The following is a 16,449-nucleotide window of genomic DNA, read 5'->3' as shown; positions in this document are numbered from 1 at the left end:
TCACGTCCATTGAATAGCTTCAAATGGTACAAAAGTAAGTGAACTGCCAGAGGTAAAAAAGAAAGGGTAAGATTACCCAAAACTGCAAAAAGAATGTGCATTTCAGAATTATACGAAAAGGGCTTTTTCAGGGAACAAAAAATGGGTTGCTGTTCTGCAGCAATTGAGGTTAGTCAAGCCTTGAAAGTTGGTGCTACCAATTCTTACAGGTGTCCCAACTGTCCTTGATTACTTCCAACCCCCTCTGTCTGCATAAAGGTAGTGTTGGAACACACTGTGGTACCATACCCTCGTGAGAAATATTTGAACAGTCTTGTACTCCAGAAAGTAATGTGTTGCTTTAGATATGGCAAGAAAAAGGTGCCAAAGGTGGCTACTCCGATGAGTCAAAAGTTTAGACTACATTTTGGTTAATGAATTGATTCCATGATTTATTTTTGAAATTCAATTGTTTATTTGTTCGATGTTTTTATTTCAGAGCCCAATAAGACATTGAACTGCATCATTTTCAATAAAAAAGTGGAAAAATTGGGGTGTTCTAAAACTTTTCACCGGTAGTGTATGTATTGTGAAAATACAAAGTTTTGAGATTCTTTAAGAAGTACTTTGACTCTACTACTTTACTCTCCCTGTTTCCCACTCTGCCCAAACATACAAACATTCACTGTCCAACCTGAGAAAGCGTGTTGAGTTACCTAACATTTGTTTCATTCCAGATGAACATTTCAAACTAAGTTGTCTGTGCTTGGAGTAACTTAGTTTCTGTTTTTATTCCATGGTATAGTTTAAGACATTTCAAGTAATGGTCTCTGAATAAACATGATGTAACAGAATTTACTCCTATGTATTCTTGACTGCATTGTATTGTGAAAATACAACGTTTTGAGATTTTTTAAGAAGTACTTACCTCAGTATTTTACCTCAGAATACCTCAGTATTTTTAAAAGTAAGTACTTCAGTACTTTAACTCAAGTAATAATCTGACAGAGAAACTTTCACTTGTATTGGAGTAATATTTGACCTGGAGTATCTATACTTTGACTTAAGTAATGAAGCTGTGTACTTTGTCCACCACTGGTCACAATACTGTTGATTTTGTAACCGTCCCAAACTGAACGGCCTGAGTCTTCTACTCGTTATAACATAACACATTAACCAGGATCACGTAAACGCAACACAATGTCACCATAGCCTTGGGAAGTGTGGACATTACGAGGATGCTTGAACGCACCACTATTGCGTTAGCGGAAACGCCCCCAACGCATGAGTAGATCTGTAAGTATGTGGACTGCTGTGAAACGTATGGGATTAACCTGGCGGCCATGTTGCTTACACCTGTCCCCATGGTTGTAGTGTTTCTACTAGCCCCTGTAAACCCAGCGGAGGCCAGCTAGCTTGTCTGGTATCCGACCTAGTTCACAACAGCAGGCGTTACATCACTTTGGGTCGTTTCCACCTGGGAAATAGCGGCCTAAAGGAGCCAACACTACTTCTTCATACAATAGGCACTGTGACATTAGTATGACACACTGACCTGTCAAACTAAAACAGAAAGCAAACAGTGACTTAGCATTTTTTTTATTTTTCACCAAGACGTGACTGGTTTTTCGTACCCTGTGAGTAAACCTGAAAACAAGCTCGTTTGCATGTTCGTAGGAGGGTGAAGCAGGACATTTAGTCACCTTAGCGTGTGTTCCTAATTCCTAGCTGCTTATTCCTCTCCACTCCTCAAGGTAAAATGTCGCTTTGCATGGACTGTCTTCTGTTTGTCATTAGTTAGCTCTGGTTTGGGCCCAGCTTAGTGTAACCTCTTTACAAACCAAGCTAGCTAGCTACATTGTTTATGTGATATTTATCTCTAGAACTGATAGGAATTACTAAAGCCATGATGGCACAACGAGTCCTTGTATTTTCGGATGTTTCTTTGAGATTTATTCCTGCAGTAGTAACCACCTTCGCCAGTAGATGACCTGTTTTGCTAATGCTAACAGTGACGTTGAAGTTATGAAATGTGTTACGCTAACTGGCCTCTCCTGTTTGGCTCTGATGTCTGCTAGCCCCCGGCTAACGTAGCCACCCACCCCCCTCTCGGAACACTGTGTTAACTTCAAGTTCTTTGCAGGATTTTGAGCCCAAAAGAAGAGTTATGTCCTGTCCATGCACTTCGGCTGCCAGGTTGTTTCTGAACACTGCTCACAGAGGTAAGAAAAGGCAAACCACACACACACACACATACACACACACACACACTCTCCTCCAAGCTGCACAAAGCTGCATGACATTGTGCTGCTATATGTTCCCAGTACAAGCCTGTAAAGTAGGTCTCCAGTTCACCCCTCACCGCTGTTTGTTATGACAGTCACGTAATGTCAACAGCAGGTGGAAAAAGTTGGTAGAAATGTGCAGTAAATGCAGCGTTGTTACATCACCCAGCATATCTAAGAGTTGAACAGCTGTGACTTCACTCCACGAGGTGTTACATTAAAACAACTCACTCAATAGAGTTGTGTAACAACAGCTTGCCTAATCTGTTACATCTTCACACTTTTGTAATGACGGAACACATGTAAAAATACCATGCATATTTTAGTGGTTTGATAAATACTACTTGTAGGACCATATAACCATGCTGGATTATGCTTTTATTTTATTTTTTTTCCTTTTAAATTCTGAACTTGAACATTATGTTTTTTTGTGGAGATAGACCGATATGTTTTTTTCAGGGCCGATACCGATCACAATTATTAGTAGTCAAGGAGGCCAAGAACCGATATTTGGAGCCGATATTCATTTGCAGTTAAAGGGGAAATATTGTTGTCAAAATTTTGAATAATACAAACTCCAACACTTAACTTTGTTTAAATGCCTTTAAGCATATGTTTATTAAACACCTGTTAAGATGTGCAACATGTTAAAGGTTTTTCTTTATCTTAGACAGTAAACATCTTTGTTTTAAAGTTCTAAAACAAAGTGCAGGGAGCTCCCAGGCTCAGCAGCATGTCTTATAAAGTTAAATGAAAACCTAAACAAATAAATAGCTCCCTAAAGTTTTTACAGTAAATAAAGTTTTCGAAATTTCAATATAAGGGAAATGTTAATCTTTCACTTTTCTTTATTTTAAAGGGATATTTCAGTTTTTTTTCAATGGTTATGAGTTTTTAATCACTAGTAATTGTAGGAGCCACAAAGGATGCTGCTCAGCTCGTCCCCTGTGATGAGAAACTGCAGGGAGAAATGAGCCAAAATAACCCAGTTTTAAATTGATCTCTTATTGGCCGTCGGATTAAAAAAAAAGGCAGATGCTGATATGCGTCAAAACGCTGAATATCTGTGCCGATCGATAATCGGTCTAGCCCTATTATCATACTGTTCTGTCAATCATATTGTACTTTTTGACAACAAAAGAAATGTGTATGACATGTATGTAATGAGAACCAAACCAAACCAAGGGTTGGGGTGTGGGGGGGTATATGTAGTTGTTTCTGTTTTCTAATTTTCTTTGTTTGTATTTTATTGTTGTTATTGTTGTTTGTTTTCTCTTTAATTTTCACTGTGAAGTTAGACTACACTTTTTTTTGCTCTTATACCCTTTATTTAATATTCTTATTATTGCTATTATTATTAGATTTTTTGACTTATTTATTTTCAAACTGTGAATTCTAATTAATTGTAATTTATATTACTTTTTGTGTCTTTATTTGCATAAAATGTAAAAAGAAAAAAAAGAAAAATAAGCACAAATGATTTACATTGACAGTAAGAAATAAAAATATCATTATGATAAAAAAAAAGATCCATAAACATATGTCAGTAATTTGCCTTTTCCTCTGGTTTAGTGTGTTAACAACTGATTTAAATCACGAACAGAAAAGTGTCACTTTTGCTAGTAACAATTTTTTCCTTCATTTTATAATTTGTAGACTGAGGGTAAAATGCAATCATAGTTTTCCAGAGCCCATTTTTATCCTGTTTTCTATTATATATGACAAAGATGATCTGCAGATAACAACATTAGAGAAGCTGAAGAAACAAGTTTTTCATTCTTGCTAAAAAAGTCGACAAAAAAATATTTTTTAAATTTCTTTATTTGCTATATGAATTATTTTTGATAAGTTAGTAAAATAGAAGTGTTATTTTACTTGCATTTTGCTGCTTTTTTTAGTGTGTTTTGTGTTTTGAAGGGTAAAAACTAAATTAAATATCTTTTTGATGTCTTAGGATTATCCTGCTCCCGGATCCAGTTTTATTCTCTTAGTCGTCAGGGGTCTCGAGAAGCTCACTTGCCTGCCCGGATACGGGTGAGGTCATTTTCAGAGACTTCTGTCTGCTATGCCTCCAAAGACGGGACAACAAAGGACTCTGATGGTGGAAAGGTAACATCTTGGAGGAAAATGTCATTGAAGCACGTTTCCGTCATGTTCTTTTGCAACACTCTGAACACTGAAGTGATCATGTAACACGGTATGTGCTGACATGTTTTTGCAGAAAAGTATCGGTGAGGGGAAAAGACTGTCTGGCTCTGGAGGATCAGGGAAGGGGGGAAGCCAGCTGCGCTGCCCTAAATGTGGAGATCCCTGCACACACGTAGAGACCTTTGTCTGTAAGTAAACTTCTCTTTGACGGTTATTTGATGTACATTTCGGGTTCAAAGTGAGTGTCGAGACTTATTAACCAGAAGAGTATATTGATATAGCATTGTAGTACATAGAGGATCAAAGCAATTTGAGGTGTTTAGATAAGTTTCTCACAGCACCCTAAATTGTGTTTGTTTGGATAGAAAAGAAAAGAAACAATACTGCTTAAGACACAGGTTCTGTTTTGAGGATATGTAAACTCATACTGTGAACTAACTCTCTCTGCTAAAATACATAAATAAGTGGAAATAATAAGAAACAACCAGAAGAAGGCTGAGGGGGAAAAAGGGGATAACCCACATTGGTAACACAAAGGGAGAAACAAGAAGAAATGCAACATTGTGCCTCGGCAGATGTGCAACTAATAATTTGAATCTATGCTCAATGTTTGTTTGTTTTTCTTTGAGCCTCTCCATATTTTTTGCTACAAGCTAAAGGTGAATTTAAATACAGCTGAGTAAACACACAATACATACAAAGTAAACCCAAGCAACCACAATACGTAATTTTTGAGCACAGTTTGTCCAAATAATAACCTGCATGTAAGCACTGAAGCATCGGCTTCCAATGAAAGTTTACATTTTAACGTTGCAAAATCAACATTGTGTGTTTGAAAGTTTAAATGCTGCTACTCGGTTTAACTAAGAAGTGTTATTTGGATTGTTAGAAACTGTTAAAAACAATCAACTGCTGTTGTAACCTCAAGTAGAAACTCACTATCAACCCTTATTGGAACTAAAATCACTTCAACTATTTCATATTAAGTCTGTTTACTTGTATACCATGATAATCTGCTGAGACATTACATAAAACTCTATGTTCTTAAAATGCACTGCATCTGTACCTCCAGTGATAGATCTTTTCACATGATGATAACTTTCATCCTGCTGGAGTAAACTTTCAATAATAAGATGATGTTTGTGGTGTGCCAAGTCATCAACTAATGTACAGATAATAAGAGGCAGCATTGTGTTATCTCTTGACATCTTAACACTCTGATCAACACATTTATACAGTTCAATAAAGTTGATTTTCTGTTGTTAAATAAGTAACTCTTGTTTGAGTTCATGGCAGCCTGATGGTCCTCTTTTGAAACGTTATAAAAAAAACTTAATTTAAAAATGATTTCCCTTCTTCTCAACATAAAATGTTTTGTCTTTTTTTCAGCATCAACGCGTTTTGTCAAGTGTGAGAAATGTCATCACTTTTTCGTGGTCCTGTCTGAAACGGACTCCAAGAAGGGGCTAAACAAAGAGCCAGAATCTGCTGCAGAGGCCGTCAAGCTGGCGTTTGCGCAGAAACCTCCCCCTCCCCCGAAGAAGGTGAGACACTGATGCAGGAACAGAATTTGTCCAAATATTCTTTGAGTTGACTCTCACTTTATTAGAACCAGAGGTGTCAAGTAACAAAGTACAAATACTTTTTTACCTTACCTAAGTAGACATTTTGGGTATTTATACTTTACTGGAGTAATTACTTTTCAGATGACTTTTTACTTCTACTCCTTACATTTTGAAAATAGCCTCGTTACTCCTATTGACCAATAGTAAGAGCCTTTTGGTCAACACCATGGTCGTGTTCCGGGTCTTGGATGTGTGTGGGTGCTTGATGCTTGGATGTACATTGACATTCCAATAAAGGCTGTAGATAACATGCCTGTGAAGTTTGACTTTTTGCACCATTACAATTCTTATAGTCAACTAGTCATCATATCTTCTGCTCCATGAAACATTAATGCTCAGTAGAACACATATATGGTTCTTTAATGTATCTGCATTGTCTGAAAATGCCTTCATTTTCAATGGGCATGAACGCGTCTGAAACGGGTGCAACCCAAATATTTCAACATTAACATATTAATATAACATTATAGTCATTATTGCCTCTAGAAACATGTTTTTTTGGAGGTGGGGTAGTGCACTATAGGCCCCTGTAGCTCAGCCTAAGCTTTTGTCCTTAATGGCATTTTTTCCCCTTACATTACTTTTACTTTTAAACTTTAAGTCGTTTTGAAACCAGTACTTCTACACTTTTACTTGAGTAAAAAGCTTGAGCTGATACTTCAACTTCTACAGAAGTCTTTTTAAACCCTAGTATCTATACTTCTACTTGAGTGATGAATGTGAATACTTTTGACACCTCTGGTTACACTAAACCATAACAGTGTCATCCCTGTTAGATCAACACTCTCTGTAAATATACAATGCAACAATTCTCCAAGCAGAATTCCATATTTTTATTAATTTTATTATTTAACTACTATTTTTTTAATGTAAAAACTACCTCTGCTACTCACCACTGCACTATTATCATATTATTTTAGTCTGTACATATTAGTCATGCCTATTTGTTGTTCTTTTGTATTTATAGCTGATGTTATTGTTATTACATTTTTATTTGTATGTCTTATTCTTATGCATTGTACAAAGAGAGCACAGTTTGCCAAGTCAAATTCCTTGTGTGTTCAAGCATACCTGGCCAATAAAGCTGATTCTGATTCTGATTCGTATTAGAACAGAATCTGCAGTGACAGTCTCTTGATACTTGAATTAAATATAAATATAAATGACCTTGTGTTTTTCAGATTTACGCGTACCTTGATAAGTATGTGGTCGGCCAGTCATATGCAAAAAAAGTGTTAGCAGTGGCAGTCTACAATCACTACAAGCGCATCTACAACAACATCCCAGCTGGGAGTCGACAGCAGGTGGAGGTGGAGAAACAGCCCTCTCTAACGCCTCGTGGTCAGTACTATTGCTCTTTTTTAAGTTGATGTAAAATCAGAGGAAATTTATGCAAGATAAAGCGCCTCGATGTCAATATTAGTCTGTACATAAAGGACACAAATTCATTTTGGATGGACCGATCACTTGCATTTATAGATTTACTGTTGATTTTGTTTCTACTTATAAACCAGACCATAATTTCAGTCTGATCTAAACACACGTCAAGCAAAAATTAGTTTAAGTTTAAGAAAACCTCAAATGTTTTCCTGTCTGCGGGGCAAAGTAAAGAGTAAAGAGAATGTGGTTCTTTTGGGGAGAGAAACTCTGACAAAAATGTGAATGTTCTTAAATGTAGGGGTTTGGATAAAATCTGCTTTACTCAAACATTCAGTGGTGAACTTTGACCTGATTCCTGCAGCTGCTTTTGTCTCTTTGCCGCACCACAAAACAGAGACAGGCACGCAGCAGAGTCTGTTCTGTGACTGTGATTTCAGAACAATCCTGGGATTCATCAACACTATTTCAAAATCAACGTTCAGAAAGGAGGTTTACTATATTCAAACAAACCTGCACAAGCTGCACGTGCTCACTCGCTCCTTGATATTGTTTAGTGCTCAATAAAAGAGATATTTTACATATGATCAAGACCCAATCACTCCTATAAAATCAACTCAAATGAAAGATAAGATCCCCTATCTTATAATCACAACATTTCTTGAATCATTATCGGTATGATTTGGCATTTGTTCAATGATTATCACACACAACCATAAAAACATATTTTACTGTACTGATAATGTCATAATGGTAATGATTAATGATAATATTGATTTGAGTACTCTCATCCTCTCCCCGTAGAGCTAGAGATGAGAAGACGAGAGGATGAATACAGATTCACAAGTAAGTGATTGGTCCTCCTTAGACTTAGTTTGAGTTTTAAAAAAATACTTTAATTTTATTTTCCGCGAGTTGCACAAATGCCAAAATGTACAGACCTCTGTTGCTCCTCAGGTTAGATGTATTTAAAATTTTGCTCAGTCATACTTATATATTATCAAGACCTTTCTTTAGAGGCATTTAAAAGTCAACAGTTTGTATTATTTTAGAACATGGTGTTCCACTTCCACTGTGACTGTTGACTCTGAGTTTATTTACCTGCATGTGGACAGAAAGTGAGGCAATAAAATGAAGCTTGTTAATCTTTGACTGTCCAGACAATCAGATAAAGTAGCCCAGTGACCTACATTCACATCAACTTTAGCTATTTTCAGTCCAGCTCTCATCACTAAGTAACTCCACACTGGCACAGACCAGGGCACACATATTTTTAGCCTGTACGTGGTAACTGTTGCTATGCGCAATTTGTCACACGCACGCAGCAACAATGAACAGCCTGTTTAAATAGTTCAGCAGGTCAAAAAGAAAGTGTGTAGTTTGTTTTTAGGAAAGCTAAAGCTGTGAATGTTTTCCTTCTTGCTTTTGCAGAGCTGCTGCAGATCGCAGGGATCAGTCCTCATGGGAACGCTCTGGGGGCGTCCATGCAGCAACAGGCGAGCCAGCAAGCACCTCAGGAGAGGAGAGGCGGGGAGGTCCTGGACTCCACACACACTGACATTAAACTGGAGAAGAGCAACATCATACTTCTAGGTCCAACTGGCTCAGGTTTGTTACATGTTGATGTAAATGTTCTGAATTATAAGATAGAGAGACATCTAGATCTCTACAGTTTGCTTCTCCTGAAATTCAGATGACTTGTTTGTGTAGCCGATATGAAATGTATCATAAGTGCTGTGTACATCTCTTACAGGGAAAACATTGCTGGCCCAGACACTGGCACGTTGTCTGGATGTTCCTTTTGCCATTTGCGACTGCACCACACTAACTCAAGCCGGATACGTGGGAGAAGACATCGAGTCAGTTATTGCCAAACTGCTCCAAGATGCCAACTACTCTGTGGACAAAGCACAACAAGGTGGGCAGAGGGAACGCATTTAACAGCAGTGTAGCTTCCTATGTTGGAATCATAACATTTTTTATTTCTGCTATACACAAGAATCAAATTACAGCAACAGCAGTGTGTGAGAATGAGTGAGAGTGAGCTTGTGAGAATTATATATCTGTGCTATTGTTTCAAAATGAGACCGATCACGTTTGATAGACTCTTGAGCCTTTCAGTACATGCTTTATTCAATAATCTATATACATTACAAACAAAACAGTGCAAGACAAGGTTCACATAAAGTGTCTGAGGTGAACTCTGTGAGACACAGTGACAAGAAGGCCTCTACCCTTCAGTAGCTTTCATACAGAACAATAGGATTGAATCAAAGATCATCACTGTTGTAGGGCTTTTAACTGCTTTGATTCAGTTGTACTTGTTGGGAAAGCAGTCCCATCCTCAGAGCAGAATGTCAGAGCGACCAGCAGACTGGCCTCTGTTTCTATCACTCCTCTGCCTCCATCACAGTTAGTTTTGTGGTTTATGGTTTTTGTAAGAGCTAGTTTGTAAAGATCACAGTCAGCCATGCTGCTGCACTGCTCTGTTTACTATGGCATTACTACATTACTTTTAGGACCTTACACACTCACTTTGCACCACTGATACAGTCTTCACTATGTTGTTTACTTTTTTGGCAACAGAAAACAAAAGCTGTGGCTGATTGTAATGACCCTCCTTTACAGAATTGATATTCAATCTTAAAATTGAAAAAGTACCCACCTTCTTTACCCTTTTAAGATAAGATAAGATACGATATACTTTATTGGTAATTATTTTGTTACAGCAGCTTACAAACAGGACAAGGGAATACAACAATATACTAACATAGTTAAAAATATAATAACAACAATAATAGTAATGATAAGGGTAAAATAGAATAGAATAAAGTAAAATAGAATAGAATAAAATAGAATAGAGTATGGCTCCTATTACATATGTATACACACTATGTACACGTCTATCTGATAAATAGATAGTAATGTAAGTTATTGCACGGATAAAATTGCACCAGGTTATTTAAAAAGACATACACAGTATAACAGAAGAACAATGCGATTTCAGATGGATACAATAGTTATTTGTGAATGTGCCAAGTCACATAGTAACAACTGCCATGTAGTGGAATGAAAGATAAGAGAAGATGCATAACGGGACATTGTAGTGCTGGTGTTAAACAGTCTGACTGCAGATGGGATGAAAATCTTAATTTTTTTAAGATCAAATTAAATATACTGTATTACACTGATTGTTTTTTAATTGAGCTAACTCCCATTTGCATGTCTCAATTACATGTCCTGTAACCATGCCCTACATGGGAGAGGAATGTGTTCTTAGAAGGTAGAGGAAGGAAGCAGGAAGAAGTTAAAAAAAACATGAGGCAGGAGTGGTGTCCTCAGAAGTTAACAAGTGTCTCAGAGTGTTTACTTCACATTTGAGCATTTTTTTAAACAAATAAAAACAGACTTATGTGAAGTGTGTGAGGTATAATGTAAGCTGTGTTCTAAAATAGACTTTGTGTACATGTGTGCACATTATGGCTGTCAAAATTGCTCCAAAATGACAATCGAATATTCGCTCTAAAAAAAACCATAGGTTCGAACCATTTAATTATCTATATTTGCGCATTATGTCAATAACAGGTGGACAAACTAATACAAGGAGATCTCAGATTTAACATGGCTAAAACATACCTACACATTACAAAACAAGTAAATGACCTAATGGTCTATACCGTAACACTTTCAAGACTGTAGACATCTCGCTCGCTCGCTAGCCCCCCTCCCCTCTCTGTGCGTAATGCGCTGAGTGAGCGCTGAACAAGACTTGTGCGAGCAATTAAAGGTCCCGACTCTTGTCCCTAATATAGGCAGGCTTCATTCAGTGATTCAAACAAATATTAACATTAACTGAAGTTAAAGTTAAAAACGAAAAAGTAGTCCACTTACATTCTTGGCGCTTGTATAAAAAAGAGAGGAAAAACTGCATTTTATCCCAGTGTCACTGATTGTCTGGCTCTTTTAGTCCACTGTCAATGCAGGGTCTTAGGCCGGACAGGTTATTTGCCAAAAACACAAGACAGTCCACATGTGAAGAAGACAGTCCACATGTGAAGAGGCCCGATCTCTTTTTATTCACTATATTCCCAGCGGAGAAAAAGACGCGTTCAGAGCGCACTGAGGATCCGGGGACGGAAAGATTTCTCTCTGCCGTCTGCTTCACGCTGTGCATGTGTGACTCCTGTGACCTGTCCCTGACCCGTCATGCAGTGCGCCCACTCGCAAAGCAGCCGCTGATGTGTTTTTTTTTCCATAGTCGAATATTAATTTTCATAATCGAATCTCCGGGTTTTTTTTATATTCGAATATATATTCGAATTTAGAATATTCGTTGACAGCCCTAGTGCACATGTACAGGGACTTTCTCAGGTCATTCTGTCAACTGAAAGTGTTGATCTATTTCATGTGCAGGTATTGTGTTTCTGGATGAGGTTGATAAGATTGGCAGTGTGCCTGGCATCCATCAGCTGAGAGATGTAGGAGGAGAGGGAGTCCAGCAGGTCAGTATTCAACCTCAGTTACACTTAAAACATAAACCCATATTATTCATAGACATTAAAGTACTTGTTAAACTGCAATGTATTATATGTGATGTGAGTTTGATCAGAAGCAGATTTTGCCAAGTCACTCTGACACTCTTGTTTTGGTTCTTCATTGTCCTGAATTGGGTTACTTCCTGTAGACGTATGTCAATAAATCTTAATGTTATCTTTCTGTCAGGGGTTGCTTAAACTCTTGGAGGGAACAATCGTCAATGTTCCTGAGAAAAACTCCAGGAAACTGAGAGGAGAGACGGTACAGGTAGACACAACAAACATTCTCTTTGTTGCATCCGGTGCCTTCAACGGACTCGACAGAATCATAAGCAGAAGAAAGAATGAAAAGGTAAGTTCAAACTTCTTGACATTGAGAGAATAATCCTGTGTTATCTTCTCTGGCTTTAACTTGATCCTCCTTCTTTTCTTGACTTTCAGTATTTAGGTTTTGGTACTCCCTCCAATCTGGGGAAAGGGCGCCGTGCAGCGGCTGCCGCAGACTTGGCTAACACCAGTGGTGAGACTGATACAGTGGCAGAGATAGAGGAGAAGGACAGGCTGCTGAAGCACGTGGAGGCCAGGGATCTGATCGAGTTTGGAATGATCCCAGAGTTTGTTGGCCGTCTCCCTGTCGTCGTTCCTCTTCACAGCCTGGATGAAGAAACACTAGTCCGTATCCTGACTGAACCCCGCAATGCTGTGGTGCCCCAGTACCAGGCTCTGTTCAGCATGGACAAAGTAAGTGCTGCGATGTAGAGGGGAGAGGGTGATGTAGTATAGTTTTAAGCCAGACATTAGCATTGTGTTTAAAAAAAAACCCCCACATCACTCTGTTTGTGCAGTGAGGGTTTCAATAAGGGAGTGCCGACACATCAGTAAACCCTGGCTCAGTTGTTACCCCAACATAACTCGACTTCATCCACTCAAAACACTAGTCTGTATTTTTACCAGATACCCTGAAAACTGAAGTAGTGATATCCTGTTTTTTAGCACTTTAGACCATTGTAAATTATATGGAAGGCACTGACAAAATGATAGATCCACTACCTAGACCTGGGGTTCCCAAACATTTCAGCCCGCGACCCCCAAAGTATAGGTGCCAAAGACTCGTGACCCCCACCACTGTCCCTCAAAGTGATTTAATGTGGCTTCATTTAGCTTGTCTGCAGAAAACCTATATGAGCATGTGGCTGTGTTTCCTGTTCCTTTATGAATTAACCTGCTGCTACTGATGCTTTTGATAATAAATGTTCACTAACCCTAAACTTAGGAGTCATCTGGCAAAAAGAAAGGCAGAAAACTCATTACATTTTCTATTTTCAAGGTTTTATTTCAAGGTTAGCTACTATTTTTATCAATATTTTTTTTACAATAAATGGGTAAAATGTACTATTTTTAGATAACTTTTGTCATTCAACTTTTTTTATTGCATTTTTTCAGTATTTCTTTGTTCACCACAAGTTAAACTATATATAAGTAACACAAAACCAACAAAAAGGGAATAAAAAATAAAAAAATAATATAAATACAAACATAATAATGATATTAAAGGAATAATCTTAATTACCAGTACAACCGAAAAGGAAGATAACATAAGAAAACAAGCTAAATAAACAAAAATAGATAATAATAAATATTGTTACATAACTTAAAAAAAAAAAAAAAAACATTCTGGAAGACATCTCAAGACCCCCTATTTGTGTCTCACGACCCCCCAGGGGGTCCCGACCTTTAGGAACCCCAGACCTAGACTATTCTTGTCGGATAATTGTTGTTCTGTTTTTTTTCAGTTGTACCCAAAAACACAACTTCCCCAGTTCAGTCCATTTGTCCTCTGTTAGAAGTACAGGATCTCTTTTGCTCAATATTGTTACTCCGTACCTTGATGCTTGGATGTTTCAATGAACCTGTAATGTTTTCTGTTCCAGTGCGATCTTAATGTGAATCAGGCTGCCTTGAGGGCCATTGCCAGGATGGCTCTGGAGAGGAAAACTGGAGCTCGTGGGCTCAGATCCATAATGGTAAGTTATTTTCCTGTAGCTAACAAACCTGTTCCTCGCTGTAGCTGAAAGATTAAACAAATCTTCTTTGTATATAGGAAAAGCTCCTTCTTGAGCCCATGTTTGAGGTGCCGCACTCTGACATTGTAGCTGTTGAGCTGGACAAAGATGTTGTCCAAGGAAAAGCACAACCCAGATATATCAGGTCAGTATCCCTCTCTGCCCACAGAACAGAGCCAAATATGTGTTACGTAAGAGATCAGATTTCTCAAGCCCAGCGCTCTAAGTCTCTAACCTAGAGTGCTTTGAAACCTGAACCTGACTTTCCATTTGAATTTCAGAGCCCCGGCCAAAGAGTCCGCAGAGGAGGAATACGACTCGGGCATCGAGGAGGAGAACTGGCCTCGGCAGGCGGATGCTGCTAACAACTGATCCACAAGTCACTCATTTCACCTCAGACTCCCTCTGAAATCTAGATTACTATGAACCTTTGGATACCAACTCTGGGCTTTACTATAGCTCCTGAAAAACAAGCTGTGGACATTGTGTTAGAGGTAATGAAGGCTGCTGGTTTTCATCAAGGAGTGTTTCATGATGAACAAGTTAAGAGAGGGTAACAACCTTTGGTCCTGTGCATCAGATGATAATCCTCTAGCCGTGCACTCGCAGAGTGGACCTTTATAAAATATTTCAATCTCTGGGGATTGTTAACATTTTATCTATATAAAGATAATGCAATTTTATTCATGAAAGGATTTGTAGTTAGTTAATTTGTTTTCTCTTTTGTGTGGTGATGGGCTGTCATGGCAAGGGAAGCAAATGGAAATAATGGGATCATACTGTACACTTGAAAACGTGAGGCGCTGAGAAAGTGTAGATGTGATGTTACCATGTCAAGTAATGCCTTATATCATAAGGGCATAATATTCCATGAGCACATCAATATTTTGATGTTTTCCTTCTGTACCACCATTGTAATAATGGTGTTCACAGTTAAACCGGGCTGTAAATGTTGAGCTACACTGCCTAGGTAGCATTTATAAGCAGTTTGTATGACATTACCTCTAATTAGGAGAACACATTGTGTCGTGTAACGCACCAGCACACTAAACAGAGCAGGTGAAGTAGAATGGTGACCTTTTAAACAGCCAGAATGGTTATTTTTCAGTGTTTAGCATCCTTTTCTAGCCCGCTGTTTAGGGAATGTATATGTGTTAAAACTATCAGGCCTCTGGAGCAGAGGACTGTCTCACAGAGCAGGATTAGCAGGCCAGCTAGCTAATTTGAGGTGTGGATGAAACAACAATGCTACCTAGTAGCTATCCTCTAGTACACATGTTCTTATACCTGAGACCTGAAACTTTCTTCAACAATTTAAAATCCTAATCGGACACTTGATACTCTCTCAGTCAGCTGGATGCCACTCTAAGCCTGCTGAGTGAGACATTCCTCACAACAGCACAAGTATTTTTATTTTCTTCGTGTGTGCCCCAGCGTTGGAAACTCACCTTATATGATGTAATATTCCTTACTAAACGGTATTCAATGAACACATCTGTAATCAAACCTTCACCTTACCGCTCTGTGACTGAACTGAACCACGCTGCTGTACTCCTAAAAAAAAATGCTGTTTGTGCTATAAAATGAGATTAAACTAGATCTGTTCTCCTTTTGCTTTAAGTTTCCTTTTCTTTCGTGAAGATGCTTTTCTGTTTTCAGGGGTCTGTTACAGAACCTGTAACCCCCCCTCCCCCCAACGTTTGTGAATCTTATTTCATTGTGATTGTTTCAAAATATATATAAATAAAATGTAATCTCTGTACAGAATTTTAATTGTTCTTTACCTTGGAACTTGACTGCAGATCAGATGTGCTTACATTTTAGATTGCTTTGGTTACATTAAATGTCTGAAATCAGTGAAACAGGAGATACATTTTGAAGAGTGTTGTTCACGCTGCTGCACTGTCCTCTTTGTGTAATCAGCTAATCTCTGGAAAGTGTTGTGCTGTCCTTTGTTTCCAATAACTCAGCATCCTCCTAATCCCTCTGGAAGTCTAAATTGAAATGACAAAGTCCCACTTCTCCGAATTGTAGCTTTACCCATGGATGGAAAAGCAGCAATACACACACATGTAAAAAATAAAAACACAAAATATTATAAAGAGATGACTATCATAATTTATGTAACAATACTTCTAATTTTTCCTTTTAAACTTTGTCTTTATTTTAGTTTAGACAACTTAAACATTCATTTACACATCTTTACTCTATCTGTTGCTATATGGTTTCATAGAATATAATATAACAATAAACAAAAGACATTCATTTAAATGAATGAATTGACAAAGAAGAGTAAATAATACACATATATATATATAGAGAGAGATAATAGAAAAAGGAAGGAAGAGAAAAATATAAATAAAAAGAAGTGAATAAATGAATGAAACTAAAAATAGCACTTTACTCCACCAACAAAATCAAGGCAGGGCTCCACCTT

General features: G+C 37.9%; 1 protein-coding gene across 4 annotated transcripts; it reads left to right on the top strand.

The window, feature by feature from the left end:
• Window positions 1-1,258: 1,258 nt before the first annotated feature.
• clpxb (caseinolytic mitochondrial matrix peptidase chaperone subunit Xb) lies at window positions 1,259-15,774 on the top strand. Of its 4 annotated transcripts, none has more exons than XM_034685090.1 (15): window positions 1,259-1,616; window positions 2,123-2,201; window positions 4,219-4,373; window positions 4,486-4,600; window positions 5,802-5,956; window positions 7,219-7,378; window positions 8,219-8,260; window positions 8,846-9,022; window positions 9,168-9,332; window positions 11,828-11,916; window positions 12,137-12,301; window positions 12,391-12,690; window positions 13,881-13,973; window positions 14,051-14,157; window positions 14,294-15,774. In XM_034685090.1, exons 2-15 carry the CDS (start codon window positions 2,147-2,149, stop codon window positions 14,382-14,384), a joined length of 1,869 nt encoding a protein of 622 aa, XP_034540981.1. In that variant the 5' UTR covers window positions 1,259-1,616; window positions 2,123-2,146; the 3' UTR covers window positions 14,385-15,774. The 4 variants fall into 4 exon arrangements, with proteins under 4 accessions (XP_034540981.1, XP_034540982.1, XP_034540984.1 ...); XM_034685091.1 differs by having other exon boundaries at window positions 1,329-1,733; XM_034685093.1 differs by lacking the exon at window positions 8,219-8,260 and having other exon boundaries at window positions 1,330-1,733.
• Window positions 15,775-16,449: the final 675 nt, after the last annotated feature.

Source organism: Notolabrus celidotus, chromosome 6, assembly GCF_009762535.1.
Source record: "Notolabrus celidotus isolate fNotCel1 chromosome 6, fNotCel1.pri, whole genome shotgun sequence".
Classification (NCBI taxonomy): Eukaryota; Metazoa; Chordata; class Actinopteri; order Labriformes; family Labridae; genus Notolabrus; species Notolabrus celidotus.
This window is presented reverse-complemented; position numbering and strand designations above follow the sequence as displayed.

What these genes read in the sequence shown, in the direction of transcription:
- clpxb (XM_034685090.1), top strand. Translation starts at nt 2,147, where the DNA reads ATGTCCTGTCCATGCACTTCGGCTGCCAGGTTGTTTCTGAACACTGCT. An exon ending in GGATGAATACAGATTCACAA is followed by an intron (nt 8,261 to 8,845) that starts GTAAGTGATTGG and finishes TTGCTTTTGCAG; the next exon opens with AGCTGCTGCAGATCGCAGGG. An exon ending in CTCTGTTCAGCATGGACAAA is followed by an intron (nt 12,691 to 13,880) that starts GTAAGTGCTGCG and finishes TTTCTGTTCCAG; the next exon opens with TGCGATCTTAATGTGAATCA.